Source organism: Melanerpes formicivorus, unplaced genomic scaffold, assembly GCF_026170545.1.
Source record: "Melanerpes formicivorus ecotype bairdi unplaced genomic scaffold, bMelFor1.0.p_v2 SCAF_9, whole genome shotgun sequence".
NCBI classification, from domain to species: Eukaryota; Metazoa; Chordata; class Aves; order Piciformes; family Picidae; genus Melanerpes; species Melanerpes formicivorus.
The window spans coordinates 968,299-991,840 of NW_027142361.1; the positions used below are offsets into that span (position 1 = coordinate 968,299).

The window sequence follows — 23,542 nt, forward strand, 5'->3', positions numbered from 1 at the left end:
ATAATAAATTGAACTAATTATCTGCCGCACGTTGGGTACGCCAATAAAAAAAATGTGGTGGGTGGTAGGGTAAGGCCAAAAAGCCTCCTCCCTTCCCCCTTGTAAAGTAAAGGGAAAGAAAAATTGAAGGGAAAGGAAAAAAAAAAAACTCACAAGCTGAATTAGCAAAGCAGTGGAGCTATATTTACAAAGCAGTGTAGGATTTGCAGGGGGATATTTACAAATTTACAATATCTACAATATCACTGTATCACAGTATCACAGTATCACTTAGGTTGGAAAGGACCTCGAGGATCATCGAGTCCAACCTATCAACACAGACCCCATGACTAGACCATGGCACCAAGTGCCAAGTCCAATCTCCCCTTGAACGCCTCCAGGGTCGATGACTCAACCACCTCCCTGGGCAACCCGTTCCAATGACGAATGACTCGCTCGGTGAAGAACTTCCTCCTCACCTCGAGTCTAAACCTCCCCTGGCGCAGCTTGAGACTGTGTCCCCTTGTTCTGGTGCTGGTTGCCTGGGAGAAGAGGCCAACTCCCTCCTGGCTACAACCACCTTTCAGGTAGTATATACCTTTCAGGTATATACAAAGATATACAATAAAGTAACACAGAAATGAGAGTAACCCCCCTCGGGAGAGAGGGGGTTCCCAACCTCCGCTCTCCCCTCTCTGCCCCCCCTTTTCCCAGAGTGGGATAGAAAGAGAGAGAGAAGAGAGGAAAAAAAAATGTTAGAAGCAGTTTGTGTTAATTGGAAAGGAGTTAATATACCGGCCTTTATTTGTCTTCAAGGCCGAGGCCTTGGCAGAAAGCCCAGCACAGACAGAGCTGCTGCACGAAGAAAAGGCGGAAGCAAGACTGAAAGAAAAGTCCTGAAAATGCTCAGTTCACTCCCAGTTCAGAAGGTGCTTCCTCCCACTCTTCCAATGAAATTAGTTTAGACTATTCCTTCCGTTTACCAACTTCCGTCCACCATATTCCCTTTCTTAAGGGGGCAACGTCAACCGGCCACACTTGTGGAGGAGGAAAGTCTGTGTTCAGCTGGCATTTTTCAGGACAGCAAGCCGCTGAAGCCTGGTATGCAGTGGTACACTGCCTTCTAAGCTGTCCTCTGATCTATTAATATGTAAACTGCAAAGATGGAGAGAGAGTTAAAAGTCACAGTTGACTCAGATATTTATTTTTCACAGTTTTGCAGGATCAAACAAAGGTGTCATGAAATGTTCTTTCAAATAGGATTAGCTGTCACATAAAACAAATGTTACATCTACAGTAATTTCTGACTGTTGTTCTAAGAAAATAGGTTTCTGGCATATTTCCTAAGGTGCATTACTGACCTATGTGTATTGATGTTAACTCAGTTTTCTTTGGCTCTGGCAAGTGTTTGCATATTTAGCCTAAGTCTTGCGTTCTTAGATCTTTTCATGAATGTTGAAATTGTGGAAAGAAGATTCTGATACAAACATTGCTAATAGATGGGGTAAAAGTTTGTTCAAGAGCCGTGTGGAAGGCGAGCCCACATAAAAAAACCTCATTCAAAACCAAACAAATGAGAAGGAAATAAACGCCCACCAAAAAACAACCTTGAAATTCTTGGTAGTTAAATTGTTTTATTTTATGAGGGATTCTAAATCTAGGAAGGCTGTGCCTGCTCTATGATTATAGAAATCATGACGGCAATTGTACTTATTCCAACAGGTAACATTCCAGGCTTGTAGCATTTCTGAAGCAAGGTATCTTTATGATCAGCTGGCCACAATCTGTCCCATCGTGGTAAGTAAGGGACTTCTATGACATCAGCTCTTCATTGTCCAAAATCTAGTATAAGTTAATGTAGTGGGCTGAGAGAGAAGGCCTAGCTTTCTCTCCCCCACAAAGAGGAAAAAAAAACCCACAGCTAACTCAGCCGGAAAAGCTGAAGGAATGCTATATTTTACAAGCAATGTGGAAAGGCAGGTTAGATATACAAAAGATATACAGTATTTACAATATATATACAGAAATATACAGCAAGGGAAAAAAAAGAATATAGGAACAAAATTCCCTCCTCCGGACAGAGGAGGGTTCCCCCCCTGTACCCCCTTCTCTCCCCCTACCTCCCTTTTTTCCCAAAAAGGGTTAGAGAGAGAAAAAGGTAGTTATTAAGAAAGAAGAATATTAGTATGCCTATTAGTGCAGGATTAGTGCTTATCTTTATCCAAGGTCAGAACTCCGGCTGCTCAGAGGCAGACAGGCTGGAAAAGCAGGACAGAGAGAAACTGAGAGAAATTCCAACTGAACTCAAAACTTAAAGTTGCATTCTACCAATGAAATTCGTTTAGAATATCTGATTGTTTTCATTATTATTCCAAAACATTCAGCCAGAGTGTCCCAGCACTGTCCCTTTCTTAAAGGCACAGCCTCAAACGGTCACAGTTAAAAAAAAAAAATTAAATCTAAACTGAAAAAACCCAACACTTGAACACTTCTCATAGTTTTGGTTCTCTGGGGGAAGCAGTGTGATTCATTTAATGTTCAAATGACCACAGCACTGGTGTTTGTTTCTTCTCCTCTGCTGTCCTTCCCAGATGCACAAGACTCCTATTCTATTCCTACCTGGACAGGCTGGAAAGTTGTGTAGAGAGTAACCTTATGAAATTCTACAAGGGTAAATGTAGGGTATTGCACCTAGAGAGGAATAACTCTAGGTATCTGTACTGGTTAGGGGCTGACCTGCTGGAAAACAGCTTTGTGGAAAAGGACCTTGGAGTTCTGGTCGACCACAGGATAACCATGAGCCAGCAGTGTGCCTTTGTTTCATCCTGGGGTGCATCAAGAAGAGTGTGGCAAGCAGGCTGAGGGAGGTTCTACCCCTCTACTCTGCCCTGGTGAGGCCTCAGCTCAAAAAAAGACAGGGAGCTGCTTGAGATAATACAGCAAAGGGCTACCAAGATGATGAAGGAAATAGAACATCTCACTTATGAAGAAAGACTGTGAGGGACTTGGGGCTTTTTATCCTATGGAAGAGAAGACTGAGGGATCAATGCTAATACGTACTTAAAGGGTCAAGGGTGGGTATCAGGAAGATAGGGCTGGTCATTTTTCAGTAGTGCCCAGTGACAGGATGTAGTGGGTCGAGAGAAGGCCTAGCTCTCCCTCCCCCACAAAGAAAGAAACCACAGCTAGCCCAGTCGGAGGAGCAAACGGTAGAAGCTGTATTTACAAGCAATATGGAATGCAGGTTGTATATACACAATATATACAGTATTTACAATATATATACAGAAATATACAGCAAAGAAAGATACAGGAACAAAACTCCATCCTCCGGAGAGAGGAGGGCTCCCCCCCTGTACCCCCCTCTCTCCCCCTACCTCCCTTTTTTCCCAAAAAGGGTTAGAGAGAGAAAAGGCAGTTATTAAGGAAAAGAATTCTTATTAGGCCTCCAAGTGCATGCAGCGATTAGTGCTTATCTGGTATTCAAGGTCAAAACTCCGGCTAGTTGCTCAAAAGCAGACAGGCTGGAAAGGGAGAACAGAGAGGAACTGAGGAAAATTCCAACTGCACTAAAACTTGAAGTTGCATTCTACCAATGTACCAATGAAATTCATTTAGACCTATCTTTGTTTTTCAAAATATTCAGCCAGATTGTTCCAGCACTGTCCCTTTCTTAAAGGCATAGCCTAAAATGGTCACAATCCACCCCTTCTAAACAATTACATTGGCTGTTTGTACTGTCCATCCAATCCAAAACACTATTTACAGTTTGTAAGTAAAGTTCATAGTCCATTCCGGCTATACTCAGATGTAGGTGATTCAAAAGTCCGAGAAAATCAAGAAACAAGAAAGTGGAAAACAGTTTGTCTCTTCGCAGATGAAGCGAAGAAAAGGGAAACCGGGATTCTTAGGGTCTCTTAGTTGACTCAGGGCTCTCAGGGTTTGTGCACCATAGATTCCTCGTAAACTCTTCCTCTGGACACGATGTAGCTGTACAACAGTCTGAAATCAACCTCTTTCAGCTAAAGTTAAATTTCTTTGTGGAATACACTGAATTTCACCATTCTCTTGCATTACCCAATAAGTGTGACCCGGACCTTCAGCTGAAACCACCCCTCGGACAGGTTTAGCCTCTCCTGAGGGTGAAAATACCTAAACAGTTTTACCTAACGGATTCTTTTCTCTAACAACAGGAACTCTATCACCTTCTACTTGCTGTAGCAGATCTGAATGTGCAGGTCCAGCTCGATTCACTGAACCTCTACTATTTACCAGCCAGGTTGCTTATCCTAAATATTTTTCCAAGTTTTTCAAAGATCCTCCAAGTTTTTCAAAGATCCACCCCCCATGGCTTTAAGAGTGGTCTTCAACAAACCGTTGTAGCGTTCAATCTTCCCTGAAGCTGGTGCATAGTAGGGGATATGGAATATCCACTCAATGCTGTGCTCTTTTGCCCAGTTCTTTACAAGGTTGTTCTTGAAATGAGTTCCGTTGTCTGACTCAATCCTCTCTGGAGTTCCGTGTCTCCACAGGATCTGTTTCTCCAGACCGAGAATGGTGTTGCGTGCATGTGGAACTGGATAAGTTTCCAACCATCCAGTGTTTGCCTCTACCATAGTAAGCACGTATTGCTTACCAGAACGAGAACGTGGTAGAGTGATGTAGTCAATCTGCCAAGCTTCACCATACTTGTACCTGGACCATCTGTCACCATACCACAAGGGCTTAAGTCGTTTTGCCTGCTTAATAGCAGCACAAATGTCACAATCATGGATGACTTGTGCGATAGCATCCATGGAAATGTCTATGGATCTGTCACGAGCCCATTGGTATGTTGCATCTCTGCCCTGATGTCCTGACGAATCATGAGTCCACTGAGCTAAGAATATTTCACCTCAGTGCTTCCAGTCGAGATCAAGATCAGAGTCCATGTCTACTTGAGAAACTCTTGCAGCTAGATCTGCCTGATGGTTGTGTTGCTGTTCCTCAGTAGCTTTGCTCTTAGGAATGTGAGCATCGATGTGTCTCACCTTCACTGGAATTCTCTCAACTCGATCACCAACGTCCTGCCACAGGTTGGCTGCCCAAATAGGTTTTCCTTTCCTCTGCCAACCATTCTTTTTCCATTTCTTTAGCCAACCCCATAGAGCATTGACTACCATCCATGAGTCGGTGTAGAGATAAAGCTTTAGCCATCTCTCATGTTCAGCTGAGACGAGAGCTAGCTGGACAGCTTTTACTTCTGCGAACTGACTGGATTCTCCTTCTCCATCCTTCACCTCTGCAACTCGTCGTGTTGGACTCCACACTGCAGACTTCCACCTTCGCTTGTTTCCACCAAGATGATAGGCACCGTCTGTGAACAAAGCATATTTCTTTTCATCCTCAGAAAGGTCATTGTAAGGAGGAGCTTCCTCAGCAAGAGTTACTTTCTCCTCTGGAGGTTTACTACAGTTGGTACCTTCAGGCCAATTTGAGATCACCTCCACTAGACCAGGTCTTTCAAGATTTCCCATTTGAGCTCTCTGTGTTATCAGAGCCATCCACTTAGACCATGTTGAGTCTGTGGCATGATGTGGTGTGGAGCCTTTGCCTTTGAACATCCAATTCAAAACTGGTAATCTGGGAGCTAAGAGAAGTTGTGATTCAGTTCCAATTACTTCAGAAGATGCTTTCACTCCTTCATAGGCAGCTAAAATTTCTTTCTCTGTTGGAATATAATTTGCCTCTGAACCTCTGTAACCTCGACTCCAGAAACCTAGAGGTTGTCCGTGTGTCTCACCTGGAGCTCTTTGTCACAAGCACCAGGTTGGACCATTGTCACTTGCAGCCGTGTACAAAATGTTCTTAATGTCTGGACCATCTTGGACAGGTCCCAGACCCATTGCTTGAATCACCTCTTGCTTTATCTGGTCAAAGGCTGCTTGTTGTTCAGGTCCCCAGTGGAAATTGTTTCTCTTTTGAGTCACATCATACAGAGGCGTCCATCCTGCCACCACACTCCCAGAAACTGAATCTCTGTGGTAGGTCCTTTCACCTTGTCTCGCTTAATGGCGAAACCTGCATTCAGAAGAATGTCAATGATTTTGTTACCTTTCTCAAAGACTTCCTCAGCAGTTTTAGCCCAGACGATGATATCATCGATGAACTGGATGTGTTCTGGAGCACCACCTTTCTCCAGAGCATCGTGGATCACTGCATGACAGATGCTTGAGCTGTGGATCCAGCCCATTGGCAATCTGTTGAAAGTGTACTGGATTCCTCTGCAGGTGAAAGCAAACTGAGGCCTGCATTCCTCTGCTATGGGAATAGAGAAAAATGCATTAGCAATGTCTATGGTAGCATACCATTTGGCCTCTTTGGATTCCAGCTCATACTGGAGTTCCATCATGTCTGGTACTGTTGCACTCATGGGTGGTGTCACTTCATTCAGGGCTCAGTAGTCGACTGTCAGACGCCAGTCTCCATTCTGCTTCCACACAGGCCACACTGGACTGTTGAAAGGTGAATGAGTTTTGCTGACGACTTTCTGACTCTCCAATTGACAAATCAGATTCTGAATGCAGGCTGGAAAGGGAGAACAGAGGGGAACTGAGGAAAATTCCGACTGCACTAAAACTTAAAGTTGCGTTCTACCAATCTACCAATGAAATTCGTTTAGGCCTATCTTTGTTTTTCAAAACATTCAGCTAGAGTGTTCCAGCACTGTCCCTTTCTTAAAGGCACAGCCTAAAACGGTCACACAGGACAAGAGGTTACAAGCACAAGCTTGAACATAGGATGTTCCATCTAAACATGGGGGGGAACTTTACTCTGAGAGTGGTGGAGCATTGGAACAAGTTGCCCAGAGAGTCTCCATCTCTGGAGTAATTCAAAAGCTGCCTTGACACAGTTCTGTGCAGTCTGCTCTAGAGGAACTTGCTCTGGCAGTAGGGTTGGACTAGATTATCTCTAGAAGTCCCTTCCAACCCCTATCATCCTGTCATTTGAAATTGTGTTTTACCACAAAATTGCTTCTACAACTATCCTCATTGTGTTCCTTAAATGCTTATTTGTAGAGATAATAACTGTGGAAGAGTCTGATGCCAGTTCAGAAGAACCAATCCTTTGTCTAGGCATTTTCTGGAGATAGTAACTGAGAAATTTTGTGGTTGTGTGGGCTTCAGCTGTGTGTCAAAATGAAGTATCTACTTGGGTTACTTCTAGACCATCAAGTTTCCCTTTGCAATGGGGTTGCAGTTTGCTTTTGGTTCATTGGCTTGTCCTTTCTTTTCATGTCTGTCCGTTTCATTTTAGATGGCGTTGAGTGCTGCATCTCCATTCTACAGAGGCTATGTGTCTGATATTGACTGTCGCTGGGGAGTAATCTCTGCATCTGTAGATGATCGAACACGAGAGGAGAGGGGGCTAGAGGTAATGTTAGGTGTTAGTTCTCTGAGTTCTTCCAAGCAAAAGTTAAACCTCCTTTAGCATCAGATGCTGCTTTTGCTCATCAGAATCCTTAAAAAATGAACATGGCAGTCTTTGTGTTAAATATAAGGGAGATGGTGTAAACATTCATTTTAGTCATGCAATTTACATTAGCAAAAATATGTTTAGTTAGGTATGGAATCCCTTTAGAACTCTACTCACTTCTCCATAGCTTGCTGAAAATGTCCCCTGCTGTGCTGAAACTTCCAGTCTGTGCTTGAGCCCAAAAGCAAAGAGTGTTTTGAGTTAACTAGCAGGTGCTGCTGAGTAATCCAGTAGTATAAACTAGAACTATGTGAAAAGAGCCGTTTCTCTAAGCAGGGATTGTCATTCAAGGTGCTTCCGAAATTACAGAATAGAAAGAGAAAAAACAATTCAACTACCTGAAATATTTTATTATATTTTTAACTACCCATTTTAAGAGTATTTCTAACAATGTGTGCATAATGAAATTATTGGTATGTGTTGCAATAGGTAGAATAATGCTTTCCAGGTACTTGGAGTAATAGTATATTACATCAGGAAAATACTTCCAATTCTAGAGAGTTGTAGTCAATGTGATGACTTTTTGGTTTTTTTGCTCAGATACATGTCTCTACTAACAACATAGTCATAGTTCCTGGATTACTTTTGATTAAGCCTATTTAAAACTCATGCTTTGAATCATTATAATTGAAGCTGTAGGGTTTTTAAACAGGGTAATAATTCTCACATAAGTGTCATTAGTGAGAAAAGCTTAGGTAACGTTGTTAACAAGCTGTTAAAATATTGTATTCTTAAATTATATAGCCACTGAAGAACAACCATTATAGAATCAGTAAATCCAGATATGATTCCATAGACAGTTATCTATCTGAATGTGGTGAGAAATACAATGACATTGATTTGACAATAGACAAAGATATCTACGAGCACCTGATAAAGGAAGGTAAGTGTTTGCTTCATTATGAGCAGGTTAAGAATTACACTTGCAGTGTGTGGGGATATTTTACCCTTTCTGTTCTTGTTTGTTTCAATCATTGTGCTACTCAGGAAGTAACTTCATAGTGTGGTTTTGATTTTATTTTTTTTAAGTATTCATTTGTAACAGAAACTGACCCTAACTCCAGCTTGAGAAGCTCAGTGGTTGACGCATTTATGTTTTATCTTTGTGGAGAGAGCGCTGCTTTAGGAAAGATGGTACAGGAGGGCATCAGAAAACAGGCATAATGGCAGCCACACAAGTATTCAGCTGCCATTTCCAAACCACTTTCTTCCATTTTTTTCCCTCCTCTTTAATGATTTCCTTCCTTCCTGAAGTCATCGTTTAAACTTGAACAGGATGTGGTGGGTTGAGGTAGCATTGCAGAGTTGGATGTTTTCGGTTTTGTAAAACAAATTATTTCTTAGAGCTGCTTTGCTATGTGAATTGTTTGAATTTTCATTTTGTAGGTATTGACCACCTTTTGGCACAGCATATTGCACACTTGTTCATTCGAGACCCCTTGACTTTGTTTGAGGAGAAAATACATCTAGATGATGCAAACGAATCCGACCATTTTGAGGTGGTGTCTGATTTGAAGAAATACATTAAATACATGCATTAAAATTACTTTATAGTACTGCTTAATTGAAGGATGGGTATATTAGCAAAGATATTTTTTTCCTGACTTTTTCACTTGAACCTAGTTCTTTAGCATATGACTTTGCAGTCATAAACACATTTATTACTTTGCTTTATCATTTATTTAGGAGAAGGTGATGGCTTCTGCTTTAAGCTCAATATAGTATATCCATAGCTACGGTTTGAGCTCTTCATAAGTGTTATGGGAATATTTTTATGGCTTCCTACAAACAGTTTTGCTTGATACTTATAAATGTGTCTCTTATACAGCTTTATGAAATAATGACTGTCGTAGGGTTGGAAGGGTAAGGCCAAAAAGCCTCCTCCCTCCCCCCTGTAAAGTAAAGGGAAGGAAAAATTGAAGGGAAAGGAAAAAAATTCACAGCTGAATTAGCAAAGCAATGGATGCTGTATATTTACAAAAGCAATACAAGATATGCAGGGGAATTTACAGAATTTACAATATTTACAATATATACAAAGATATACAATAAAGTAGCACAGAAATGAGAGTTCCCCCCTCTGCTGAGGGGGTTCCCCACCTCTGCTCCCCCCTCTCTCCCCCTTTCCCCAGAGCGGGTTAGAAAGAGAGAGAAAGAGAAAAAAGTTAGAAGCAGTTATGTGTTAATTGGAAAGCAGTTAATACAGGCCTTGCAGTTTATCAGTTTCAAGGTCAAGCCTTGGCCGAAAGCCCAGAAACAGCGAGCTGCTGCTGAAGGAGGGGAAGACAGAACTAAACTGGAAAAGTGCAGGAATTCCCAAGATACCCTGCTGCACTCCCAGTTCAGAAGGTGCTTCCTCCCAATCTACCAATGAAATTAGTTTAGATCCATCTTTTCGTTTACCAACATCCGACTACAATATTCCCTTTCTTAAGGGGACAGCCTCAACCAGTCACAATGACTGTATTCATGGTAATATTAGATATTTTTAATTTGGGATGCATCAGCCCCTCACAAAAAAAAGGTCAGCTAAATCTTAGCCCTTTAGTATCTTACGCATAATCCTCAAACAAAATAACATAAGAAAGCATAACTTATTTGCTCCAGATGACTAGTTACACTTCATTTTTTAGGAAGTCATGTCATGCCACATAGTCTGTAAGCACTTCTATAACTTGAGCTCTTCCAGGGAAAATACTAAAGCTCTAGTTATCTACTTACTGTTCTTTAATTATATTATAGAATAATGCATATCTTGATTGTAACAGATTATTTCCTATGCTTTGCAGAATATTCAGTCTACAAACTGGCAGACAATGAGGTTTAAACCACCTCCTCCAAATTCAGATATTGGATGGAGAGTGGAATTCAGACCTATGGAGGTAAGGAAGGTGCCAGTATGCACAAAAGCACATTTAAGTGGAAAGTACCAGGCATTCTGCCATCCAGTATCAAACTCTTATTACTTTATGCTGTGTTTTCTCCCATCTGAATTGCTAGATGCAAGTGAAGCGGACAGCAGTGTTTAATCAGACATGAACTGTGGGAATGTAACTGACAGGAGAATCCACTGCAGCACAGCAAAGCATGCTAATGGATTTGGAGTGATGGGGAAAGGAGTTAGGCTTGTATTAAAACAACAGTAAACAAAGCCCCATTTAGTTTCTAGGAACTGTATTTATCCAGTACTTTTCCTGGTACTGAACAATTCCACTGTTGTGATTTTCACTAGTACTTTTACACCTGTCTATTTCTGAGCTCTCTGAATTCAGTCCCTTTTAAAGTGAAATTGTAAAAGCTGTTATACGCTTGTAATTACACAGAGAGCCTGTAGGTGCAGTTTGTTAGATAGTCTTCTGAAATGCAAATGTGTTTTGGCATTGGATTAAAAAGTTGAATTTGTTTAAGTGTGTGCATGCTTTGTTTTTGAAGTCACTGCTGATGACTCTAGCCCTCGTGCATCACCATCTCTGCTACCAGAATGTGTGTGAATGCAAGTACCAACATGAATGTTTGTGTCAAACATTCAGATTCCACTGGATATTTATCTACTTCCATGAGTGTGTTCTCACTAAAGTAATTTCATCTCTTATCCTTTTATGTCTAGGTCCAGTTAACAGACTTTGAAAACTCTGCATATGTTGTGTTTGTGGTATTACTAACCAGAGTGATTCTGTCATATAAACTGGATTTTCTCATTCCATTGTCCAAGGTAGGTGTGAAAGATCAGGTCTATTAGAACTAAATTCAGCATACTTGCATCAAGTCTGGGTTTTATCCTCTGCAAGTCAGGAATTAATATTTATGCACTTAAAGAAAGTTATTTTTAACTCTCAGTCTTTCTTTTTTCTTTTGTGCACCAGTAGTTTGAACTAGTTTCAATTCTACAGTATGAAACAAATATTTTACTGCTGTCTCATGGAATTTAAGCTTATAGACAAGTACTGTGGGAATTTCTGTGGTGTCTAACAGTGTCTGACTGCTCCAGAAATGTTGAGAAATACCATGGTCACAAGACTGTTTTGAGACTGGGAAAGGGCATGCTTCCATCAATTTGTATATGGAGAAAATAACCAGCGGAAGTTAAAATAAAAATTTTAGATATTTATTTTAACTTGGCTGTTGCCTATGTCTCCTGTTTTGTTCTCTGTTTGGTTTGTATCTGGTGGAGAGGGGAAGGAGGAGTTCAGAATGCCTTACAGCCTGTCTGAGTGATAACAAACACTGCTGATTCTGGTCACAACTGTGACTTAGACAGACAGACAGACATGCAAAACAGCTTTTCCTTAATCTTGTTCTCACAATTGTGGAACTGTTTTCGTTGAAACTGTCCTTGCACATCTTTCTTCTGTTTGAGTGCCTCAAAAAATGCCTTTTTAAATGGAAAGTTCCAGGTAACTTTGAAAAAGGTCTTGAAGTGCAGAAGGCTTTTGACAGACTATGTACTAGAAAATGCTGCCAGTGCTCACTATCACATGGCAGTATTATCCTGTGGCTTTTCTTAGTGTTTTGAATTAAAATGGAGGAAAATACTGAGGCTGTAAATTAACTGTAATCATACCGTACAGTTTTTATGATTTCTAAAAGGATAAATTCTCTTCCTCATGACAGGGAGTTCAAGCTTCATACAATAATGCAGCATTTTAGCACTTAGTGTATAATTACATGGTTATTTTGGATGTACAAAAAGCACAAAATTTTTGGCTAATGAATGCCAGTTAAGACTGAAAAAGAGATCAGGTGCTTAAAGAATTGGGGGACTTAGGAGGGAGAATAAAATTTAATGAGCTTAACAAGCAGTTTGGCAGGTAATGCACCAGAGAATTGCACAACCATTGGTAAGCCTGCCTCTTTCAAGTAAAATAATAGGGGCTAATCTCACAGTAATCTTTGCTGTCTCATTGAGTGTGGTTGTACTCACATCAGCTAGGACTGGAGTTCTTTCAAACTTTCAAAACAGCCTGTTGTGTAAATAGGTTTCATAATATAGAAAGAATGAAAACAGAGTTTTGAAAACAGCTTTAAAAGGTGAGAAGTGAAGATTTCTGCATTGCCCTTATATAAAAGTCGGACAAAGAATTCAGCGAATCTGAAGACATACAGTAAAGCTCGTGTCCAGAGGATGTGTGATGTGAATTCTCTGGGAACATACTGACCAAAGAACTTGGGACAAAATCTTCTGGACAGAAAAACAGAGAAATGCTTATGTCATCTGCAGAGTATATGAGCAGTGCTTTGTAGTTTGTAGATGTTTGAGGAGGCTGTAATTTAGAACTTACTCACTAGCAGTCTGAGTTTATCCAACAGATATTTGGGTATGGAATGGACAGGATTCCCATTAAAAGTTACTGGAATTCTCCTTATGAAAGTTTAATACAGTGGTAACTCTTCTAAAGACTTCAGTGAGTTTGTTAATAAAAGCAGCAGGTAAGAATGCTAGGAGGCCTGCCTGGATGGGCAAGGAGCTACTGGACACACTATTACTTAAAAGGAAACTCTACAGGAAGTGGAGGGAAGGACAGGTAGAACAGGGGGAATACAAGGAAGCTGCCCGAGCAGCAAGAGTCCTGGTTAGGAAAGCCAAAGCAGAGTTTGAGTTGAATCTAGCCAGGGAGATTAAAGGGAATACTAAGAACTTCTACAGGTATATTAATGGGAAGAAGAAGACTAGGGAAGGTGTGGGCCCCCTCAGAAAGGAAAATGGTGACATGGTCACAAGTGATGAGGAAAAGGCTGAGGTACTTAATAACTTCTTTACCTCAGTCTTCACTGCAAGGGCCTCTAGCCACACTCCTGATGTTATGGAAGTCAAAGCCAGGGACGGGGAGGAAGAACTGCCCATTGTAAGTGCAGATCAGGTTCGTGATCATCTGAAGAACCTGAAAGTGTTCAAGTCCATGGGACCCGACGGGTTACACCCACGGGTGCTGAGAGAACTGGCAGATGAGGTTGCTAAACCCCTCTCTATTATATTTCAAAAGTCCTGGCAGTCTGGTGAAGTCCCCACAGACTGGAAAAGGGGAAACATTGCCCCCATCTTCAAAAAGGGCAAGAAGGAGGAACCAGGGAACTACAGGCCAGTCAGTCTCACCTCTGTGCCTGGAAAGATCATGGAACAGATCCTCCTGGAGTCACTACTCGCTCAAAAGAATAGTGAAGAGGTGATTGGGAACAGTCAGCATGGCTTTGCCAAGGGCAAATCCTGCCTGACCAACCTGGTGGCCTTCTATGAGCAGGTGACAAAATTAATAGATGAGGGGCGAGCAACTGATGTCGTTTACCTGGACCTGAGCAAAGCCTTCGACACTGTCCCACACCACATCCTGGTCTCCAAACTGGTGACACATGGGTTTGATTGGTGGACCACTAGATGGATAAGGAACTGGCTTGATGGCCGCACCCAAAGAGTGGCTGTCAATGGCTCCATGTCCCAGTGGAGGCCAGTGACAAGTGGAGTCCCTCAGGGATCAGTCCTGGGACCTGTCTTATTCAACATCTTTGTGGGGGACATGGACAGTGGCATTGAGTGCACCCTCAGCAAGTTTGCTGATGACACCAAGCTGTGTGGTGCAGCAGACACGCTGGAGGGAAGGGAGGCCATCCAGAGGGACCTTGACAGGCTGGAGAGGTGGGCACAGGCCAACCTCATGAAGTTCAATAAGAGCAAGTGCAGGGTCCTGCATCTGGGTCCAGGCAATCCCAGGCACAAATACAGGCTGGGCAGTGACTGGCTGGAGGGTAGCCCTGAGGAGAGAGACTTGGGGGTGCTGGTGGACAAAAAGCTCAACATGAGCTCTCAGTGTGCACTTGCAGCCCGCAAAGCCAATCAGATCCTGGGCTGCATCAGGAGAAGTGTGGCTAGCAGGTCGAGGGAGGTGATCCTCCCCCTCTACTCAGCCCTGGTGAGACCCCACCTGGAGTACTGTGTCCAGTTCTGGAGCCCCTATTACAAGAGGGATGTGGAGGTGCTGGAACGTGTCCAGAGAAGGGCCACGAGGATGATCAGAGGGCTGGAGCACCTCTCCTATGAGGACAGACTGAAGGAGTTGGGGCTGTACAGTCTGCAGAATAGAAGGCTCCGAGGAGACCTAATTGTCGCCTTCCAGTATCTGAAGGGGGCCTACAGGAAGGCTGGGGAAGGACTTCTCAGGATATCAGGTAGTGATAGGACTAGGGGGAATGGAATGAAGCTGGAGGTGGGGAGATTCAGGCTGGATGTGAGGAGGAGGTTCTTCACCATGAGAGTGGTGAAACCCTGGAATGGGTTGTCCAGGGAGGTGGTCGAGGCCCCGTCCCTGGGGGTGTTTAAGAGCAGGCTGGATGAGGCTCTGTCCAGCCTGATCTAGTGTGGGGTGTCCCTGCCCATGGCAGGGGGGTTGGAACTAGATGATCCTTGTGGTCCCTTCCAACCCTGAATGAAACTATGAAACTATGAAACTATAGCTAGGGAAATGGCAATCTTTATCCGTCTGTATTCATTGAAACTGCACCTATATAAGCAAAGAAGTATGCCATATGGGATGCAACCTGCTAGTCACAGCTGTTTCCGTCCAAACTTAAAAGATTAACGTAGTCTCTTGCAATACCATTACCTCTTCACTTGGAGACCTACTTTCATAGATTGTCATTTCTTTGTGGTTTTGCCTGGGACTCTTGAAGAATGACATAATAGTAGTGGATGTTTCCATTAATGAGACCAAAATGTGAGGATCTGGGAGAATCTTAATTTTCTGAAATGTCACAAATCTCTGAAATACTTCCTTTTCCAGGTGGATGAAAATATGAAGGTGGCCCAGAAAAGAGATGCTGTCCGGCAGGGGATGTTTTACTTCAGAAAAGATATTTGTAAAGGTATCAAAACAAGCAACCTGATTAACACTGTTGTGGATGCTTAGTGTGTCTCTTGCCTTCTAACTATTTCTTCCTTTCCCTTTGTCACCCTTGAAGGTGGAAATGCTGTTGTGGATGGATGTGGCTCTGCACAGAACGGGACAGGCACCAACATGGAGGAATACACCTTAATGAGCATTGATACAATTATCAATGGGAAGGTCATAGCCTCTTCAACATGAAATGTGTAACTTTCCCCTCCATTCCACCCTCCCAGAAACCAGATCAGGCATGTTTTATGCTGATTCTGTTCTCTTACACAGGAAGGAGTCTTTCCTGGTTTGATCCCAATTTTGAATTCCTATCTTGAAAACATGGAAGTGGATGTGGACACGAGGTGCACCATCCTAAACTACCTGAGGCTAATAAAAAAGAGAGCATCTGGTATGTTTGACACTCCTGACATTGATTTTCCTGGCATTTTTGTACTTAGTAATAGGGCTGTTCTCTTGTTTTCAGTCGGCTAAAACTGGTTAAGTGTTGAATCATAGAAGCAAAGGGCTACACTGTGTTCTGGCTTAAATCTGGTTCTAAATCTAATTATAAATGTTTCATGATCCACTTTAGAACCTAAATCAGGAATAATTGATACAGTTACACTAACTTCTAAGCTCTAATTGTATCTCCTTTCAGCATCACTTAGTGCTCCATTTGCCAGGGTTTTGTGTAGTAGTTTGCACATATATCATGTATACTAATCCCTTTGCCTGTCACTTGAGTGTTGTAGGATTATGTATGGCAGGGTCTGATAGCCTGGTGTTCATTTCACTCCAAAGCATTCCTAAGTCTAAAGTCTGGTATGCTAGAGCATGGGATCTAGTATTTAGCTTCCTGATAAAGCTCTTCTGTAAGGAGCAAAACTACTTCAAAGGAGGGCAAACCAGGTGTTTCCCCTGCCTTCCCCATGGTACAGTGTTTTTGGAGAAAGGTGTTGTGACTATGCTGCTTTTTTAAATGCAGCAGTATAGCAACTAAAAGATGGGGGCTAAACTTGAATTCAGAACTGAGCATGTAGCACAATCTGCAGCAGCTTTATACCATGTAGACCTGCCCTAATGTAAATTTAGCTGGACAGTTAATTGTAATCTCATAAACCATCTTTCTCCTTTTTTTAAAAATTGTTTTTACCTTCCCCAATTTTAAAGTGAACTCTTGCATTCCTTTTTAATTCTTGAAAATGGCTGTAGAAGCTTCTTGGTTAAGACATTTTTAAGCTGAGGTGGAAATCAGGTCTTTCTCTCACCTAGTAATTCAGTACTTTATCAGTAATGGTAACAAGTTTTGATTGATGACAGCTTTCACTGTAAACCCTCTTTCCTAAGACTGCTTGTAGGAGGCTTCTGCCTGTCAGGAAACACAGGCAAGGCTTTGGTGCTTGACTTAATTGAGGGAGAGAAGAGAAACTGGCAGGAAGAAAATGTCTGAGGCATGTCAGCCTTCAAAATTGGGATGCTTTCAAAATATTCCATCATTATTTGGGGGGAAAAAAGGAAAAAAAAAATCACACATGCACAAAAAAAAACACCCTGTTGAAAAACCAAGGAGTTTGTCAGTCTTACAGAGGCTTTTTTCCAAGAGCAAATGATCTAGGCTCAACCCCCTGTGGCAGGTGTTCCCCTTCCAAAGAGCAACTTTGCTTCCTGGTGTGGAGTTGCAGGCATTGCATCAGTTGTCTTGTGTATTTACAGAGTGAGGTAGTCTGAGGTTTATATCTTGGATCTGATTAAGTAAATTTTAAATAATGTTTTTAAGAACAGAATTTGCAGTATTACTGAGTCATGATGTTTCTCAGTTGTGAGCTTTGGATTATTGCATTTTATTCAAGCTCAAATCAAATGTTCCTGAACTGCAGCCTCTTTTGTTCACAGGAGTGGCCATTTTTTAGATTTCTCAAATGGTGAACACAGCACTCAGGAGAGTTAACCACTGGCACCTTAGCTGCTATGGCTTTAGCTTTGCCCTTTCATAGTTCATCTGTGCTTGAATCACATCTTCTCTTGTGATCCTCCTGGTCTCCATCTAGCTGGCATGTGACTTCCACCACTTAGTAAGGCTACAGATTTGCCAGGCAGACAGCAGCTGCTGACCACTGCCAAATATTAGTGAAAGCAGTATTAAGACAGCAGCATCAAGTGATCCTTGTCCTGACATGCTTTCCTGGTTCCTGGCTGTCTTCAGTGTAGGCATTTTCCCAGCCAAAAGTGGTGCAGTAACCATGGTGCTTGATGACCATTCACAGACATGATTTCCATGATCATTGCCTTACCCTTTTTGAAGCAGTTACACAGATTTTTCCCCATGAAGCCATACAATAAGAAATGCCACAATTTTATTCTGTTCTCGTAGAAAAACCTAATTCCTGTAGTTACTTATTTCATGATATGCCTTCTAGTTCCTGCACTGTAGGACAGGGCTTCTCTACTCCTCATCAACGAATGATTCATAATTTTACAAACTTCTTAAGTATATTGTTGCTTCCAAACCTGTAATTCCCTTTGTCTCATTCTTCCTCACACTTTTTGTTGGTCTGTGGTTGCTTTTCCTGATGTGTGCTTCCAGAGACCCATGCAGTGTGGCATTCACAGTGAAGGTGCTGCAGGTTGACACTGGTACAAAGGATGGGCTGCTTGACCACTAGGTGTCAGTGGTGCTGTGAGCTGGGCTGATTTGAAGTCTCCTGACAGCCTGCAGCAGCTTTTGAACAAGAAATGTCTCTTTATGGCCTGCTCATCTCTTTGCCCAGCTGATTTTATTGCAGGCTCCCTGCTTCTCATTGGTTTGAGAAAGTTTGTGTGTGAGTTTTTAGTGCCTTCAACAAACAATGCTGTTTGGGTGGGTTTTTTTCTGACCTCTTTTTAAATACAAGGATAAACTCTGGCCTCACGTTTTTAAAACATGACTTCTGGGTTTAGATGGACATAATAATAACCTTTTCTTACTGTGATTTTTTTAATATTTTCCTGTACTTTCACAATTTTTCTAGTTTGTGTTCATTTATGTCTGATATGCTTTCTACTCTTTATCTGTGTGTTCCTCCTTGCTTTCCCTAACTTGATTCCTCTTTCTTTTAAAAATATTATTAAACCAAATATTTCGGTAGTCAGTGGTCTTTGCTTTCTTACAAGGAAGCTGAAGTTGCAGTAGCAAAGAAAGTTTTTCTTGGCTCTGAGCATCCTGTCAACTTGTGCTGGTCAAGGTTTACTTGCATATGCTGCATTCGGGAGCAAGATTCAGTAGTCTAAATGCTGGCGTCATTTGATGACCCTTTATAGAAGTGTCAGGAATCCTTAGGCACATGCTGACTGCCCCATGGTCAGCTGTGCCCTGCACAGTGAAGTGGCAGCAGCATGTACAAGCCAGGAACTGGTATAATCAGGAACTTGCCTATTTTTTGCTAGGGGAAGAAAGAATAAGTCAATCTAGACAGAGCAAAGCTAGTACTTGAGTTGGATACAGAAGTATTTTTATATACATAGTTGTTGTAGAGGTGTCTTGATTGGTCTCAGATTCTGTTAAATGGCATGTTGAAGACCTCTGTTAGTGACATCTGTCCCAGTGGCTGCTTCTGTCTCCACTGCCACGTGACAACACCTGGAACTTTGAAGGTCATGCCGGACAGGTGGATTTTAGACTCAGCGATACATCAGCTTACTTTGCCTGCGGTTCAGCCATATTTAACGAAAAACCCCACCACATAGGAGTGTTTTTTTATGAAAGTATGGACTGTTCATCATTTGTTAGATAATGCATAGAACTTTAAGTGTCGTACCGCTGAATTAGATGTATAAACTCTGACCTTTGACTTCCCTTGCCCACAGGGGAACTAATGACAGTGGCTCGCTGGATGAGGGAATTTATCGCACAGCATCCAGACTACAAGCAAGACAGTGTGATCACTGATGAGATGAATTACAGCCTCATTTGGAAGTGCAACCAAATTGCACAAGGCCATGCAGAGTGCCCTGAACTATTGGGGGTAGGATTTAATAAGAAACAAAGTGGAAACAAAACTGGCTCTTTGTAATAGTTTCATAGTTTCATAATGAATGAATGTTTCTTAAATAATAGAACATGTAAGCCTTTTAGTGAAACACTAGCAAAGATACTGTGAATCTGGTACAGTTTCATGGTGTGAAGACCAAAACAGGGATACTGCACTAAAAAATGGGCCAATCTGCCTAAATACTCATTCAAGGCATCGAAAATGGGCATATTGTTATTGTCAAGGTTTATACAATGTATATGTAAATAGTAAAATATTTTTATGATTAACATCAATGTATTTTAATAACACTGTATCTAAAGTTATTGTGAATTAGCTTGTAACTTTTTTATGCTTATTCTAGAAAGAAAAAATTGAACAGCCTTGTAAATTTAATGGTACTTGTATATTATATGCATTCCAGTTACTGAATATTTACTGTAATTTTTTAGCCTGGAATGTGCTAAGTAATCTACTATATCGTGTAAGAAAAACAAAACAACAACAAACCACAAACAAAAAAAACCAACAAGTCTGATGGATCTACCTGAATCACAGATACTTTTTCTTTCACTTTGGGTTTTGAAAGTATATAAGAACAGACAAATGCACGTGCATCTCACTTGTTAATCTTTATAGCAGTTTCTCGGTTGCCACAAGACCTGCATCCATCTGCTCTTAAACTGCAAAACTTGGAGGAGCAGGTCTGTCCTATTCAGATAGCCTGCTTGTTTCTTGGTAACTGAACTTAGGAAAGGTCTGCCATCTTCATATGTAAGCTGCATTTCCTGGAAAAAAAATTACTAAGCTGTATCCTCTCTTAGATACATCATTACTTTTTTCCCCTCTGAAGTAAATTTGTATGCTATCACAGTTCAGAAATTTGTCCAATGATCTAACAAAAAAAGCAGTAATGAGGAAGAGGTGAAAGAGAGGAGGAAATGAGAGCTGAACTTAAAGCTCTCTTTACAAAGGAACAAGAGAGAGATGATCTGGACTGCAGCATTCCTTAACCACTGTTTCTTCTATGTTGCTGCTGTTCCCAGTCAATGACTGCAGAACAAAACCTGTTGATTCTTCCTATAGGTTGAGTTTCTCATTTGTCATTCATTATTATAAATATTGTTGTCAGCATGTTTATTTCCTATAAGGTACTTTTTTATAGATAGCTGAAGTACCTACACAGCTGTAGCTATGGACAACTTAGTCCCCTCTAGCAAACAGCCGCAAAAAAAATGTGGGATGCACTAATCCTTCAGATTGGGAACCGGTGCTGGGAGTGACTGTAACATATTTAAAATTTAGCCATTGCAGCTGTAAATAAAGCAAACTTAAGGGGCCTTTTTGATTTAGCTTCTTAACTGATTTCTAGAAGTGAGTTGTGTTATGGGTAGATAATGTAAAGCTCAATGGAAGCATATATGAATACCTGAGGTGTAATAATTTTTTTAAAAAATAACTAATGGAGAAACTGCAATGAAGAGGTGCACTAAGAACTATTTATATACTGACATTAGACTTTGTTCTGTGTTCACAGGTGTGCTTTAGAGAATAAAAAAAATGCTTTTTTCTGCAGTGGTGAATTTGTTTTAATCAAGATGTAGGCACATGCTAATCTAGTTTCTGTAATAAGGAAATAAAAATAAAATCTGCAGTATGTGTTGGTCACTTGCATGACTTCAACCCACATTTTCAGATTGAAAATAAGGAAGAGTTGTATACCTGGCAAGTACAGTTCATCTTACCTGGACTCGCTTTGCTAAAAGGCAGAATGCTTTCCTGCATTCTGCATGTTTTCTCTTTTAAACTGACATTAAATCACCCTTCTGGACTAATAGGTAGCTACTGTCCTGTATGCCTTATGCTGTGGCTAGAAGTTTTCCTTGTGAGTTCTTGTATGCATGTTTCCAGAAAGGACAGAGAAGATCAAACACAAAGCTGCTGCTTGTTTGATGTGTCCGTGGTTGCAGTATCTAAGCAGTATACATTTCGCAGATGAAGAGTTAAGGTATGTGCTCCAGCCTGTTCCTGATGATGTGGCATAGTGAAGGCTCTCACAGAGGGCAAGCAGGAGCTGCTGCCAGCAAGGGAAAGCTTTGCCACTAGTTTTGAATATACCTTGGAGGTGGCTGTGTGGTACCTCCACCCACTCTGAAGTAGGCTCCCTGTCCACTCCCTCTCAGGGAGGAGGATTCATTCTGTAATGGAGAAGTAAATGCAAGTTTCTACAGCTTGCTCAGATACAGGTATGAGATATGCTCTCCTCCCACAGCTTTGCCTGTTGCTTAAATTAAAAAGTCAGCTGCAAGTGAGCTTATTTTCAGACAGAAGCTAACCTGGTTCTGGCAGGACTTTGACAAGGTTGACAGATGCAGTATTTATTCTGACTGTATTGGCCAACTAGAATGGAGATTATTTCCTGAAAATGTCCCTAATTATTTATTTATGCCCTCTAAAATCAGCGAGGGGAGTGCAAAGGCTATAAGGTGGGTGGCCCTAAAGGTGAACCTTGCAGAGCTGCAGGCACTAGTGCTGAGCTATGCTTGACTTCAGGGTGTTTATGGGTCCTCCTCCCTGATATGCCACCATCCTGAAGAGGAAAAAACATGGCCTTGACTAGCACCATGCTTGCCAAGCATGTTACAAACATTGGCAGCAGCCAAGTGGCTGAGGAGGGTTCCTGCTGTTTGCCTGCATACCCTGACATCCTTACTGCAAGGGCCTAAAGGTGGGAGGGACAGCATCTTGTCTCACTCTAAATCATCCCATGTCTTTCTGGAAGAATAGTGTAGCTGTCCATAATGCTGGCTGTGAATTGAACAACTGTGTGAAATCCTGTGGTTTATGTTTAGCCAGTCTGTTAATCTAGTCCTTGAATTTAGTAACCTGCCTCAGAGATATTCCAAAAACTAGCCCTGTTACATCTGAAAGGACGACTGTAGTTGTGCTGGCACTGAGAAGGTAAGCATGACCCTAGTGAAGCAAGATGAGGGTGTGGGGGACTGTGATGCATCTGTGAACCTTCGGAAGAGCTCTAGTGAGAAAACATCACTGTGCTCCCATGAGAATCTGGAAACTCCCTGGACAGAATGAGTGGGAATGAGAAACTGCAAGATAAGATGTGAGGCCACCTGGACTAGCTTAACAAGTAACTATAGCAATGCTATCGCTGACCCATGAGAATCTTGAGAAAAGTTCATTAACCAATTACAGGCAGCCACACTAACAATACACACAATATATGAGTTGTGTGCTTGTCAAGGGTTGAGGGGAAGGCCCAGCCTTCTCCCCCCCCTGTAAAGTGAAGGGAAAGAAAAATGAAAGAAATTAAAAAACCCCACAGCCGGATTAGCAAAGGAAATGTGCTGTATTTACAAGCGGTTTAGGAAATGCAGGTTTATATACAGAATTTACAATATTTACAATATATACACAGAAATATACAACAAAGTGACACAGGAATGAGATTCCCTCCTCTGCTGAGGAGGGTTCCCCCCCCCGTACCCCCCTTTTCTCCCCTTTTTCCCCAAAGAGGGTTAGAAAGAGAGGAAAAGAGCAATTGTTAATTAAAGCACAATGTGTTAGTAGAGGCCTTATCTGTTCAAGGTCAGTCTGGCCGAAAGCCCAGAAGCTGTGAGCTGCAGAAGGAGGGGGAGAAAGTGCAAGACTGAGACTAGTTGCTTTCTACCAATCCACCAATGAAATTAGTTTAGACCTGTCCTTTGTTTATAAAACATTCGGCCATGGTGTCCCTTTTCTTAAAGGCACCGCCTCAAACGGTCACAGTGCTGAAATAAATCAGTTCGCTTTTTGCCTTCTATATGCGCTGCTCTTGTTTGATTCTTGTCGCACAGACTGTCACCTTATCCTTACCCTGACCCCTATACAGCGACAGTGAGGGTAATACCTACAGCCATATTGTCCTCAAAAATTGCAATTGAAAGTGTTGGTGCATGATGGCTTCTCATCATTGACTTCCAAGATTTTGTGTTCTGGCTGAAAAAATGCTAGTTTATAAAATACTTAAGCAACATCAAGAGTTCTTATTTAAGGTCCTGCTAAATGCCAATGTGTCAAAGGAAAGCAGGTTTCTATGAGGATGAGGGTGCAGATTTTGATGAAGGCATCTTAAATCGCTCCTTGGCATCTGATACAGCCAGTCTGTGTGGAAGCCAG

The 23,542-nt window shown here is 41.7% G+C and overlaps 1 protein-coding gene across 1 annotated transcript in view; it reads left to right on the forward strand.

The window, feature by feature from the left end:
- The window catches only part of GCLC (glutamate-cysteine ligase catalytic subunit), a 113,005-nt gene extending 91,971 nt beyond the window's left edge, over nt 1-21,034 (forward strand). Inside the window, exons 7-16 of the mRNA XM_068142948.1 lie at nt 1,702-1,776; nt 7,276-7,392; nt 8,239-8,377; nt 8,881-8,993; nt 10,284-10,376; nt 11,102-11,206; nt 15,264-15,345; nt 15,442-15,545; nt 15,648-15,768; nt 19,203-21,034. Coding sequence (XP_067999049.1) covers nt 1,702-1,776; nt 7,276-7,392; nt 8,239-8,377; nt 8,881-8,993; nt 10,284-10,376; nt 11,102-11,206; nt 15,264-15,345; nt 15,442-15,545; nt 15,648-15,768; nt 19,203-19,408 — 1,155 coding nt within the window. The 3' untranslated portion in view covers nt 19,409-21,034. The remainder of the gene's footprint in view (nt 1-1,701; nt 1,777-7,275; nt 7,393-8,238; nt 8,378-8,880; nt 8,994-10,283; nt 10,377-11,101; nt 11,207-15,263; nt 15,346-15,441; nt 15,546-15,647; nt 15,769-19,202) is intronic.
- Nucleotides 21,035-23,542: the final 2,508 nt, after the last annotated feature.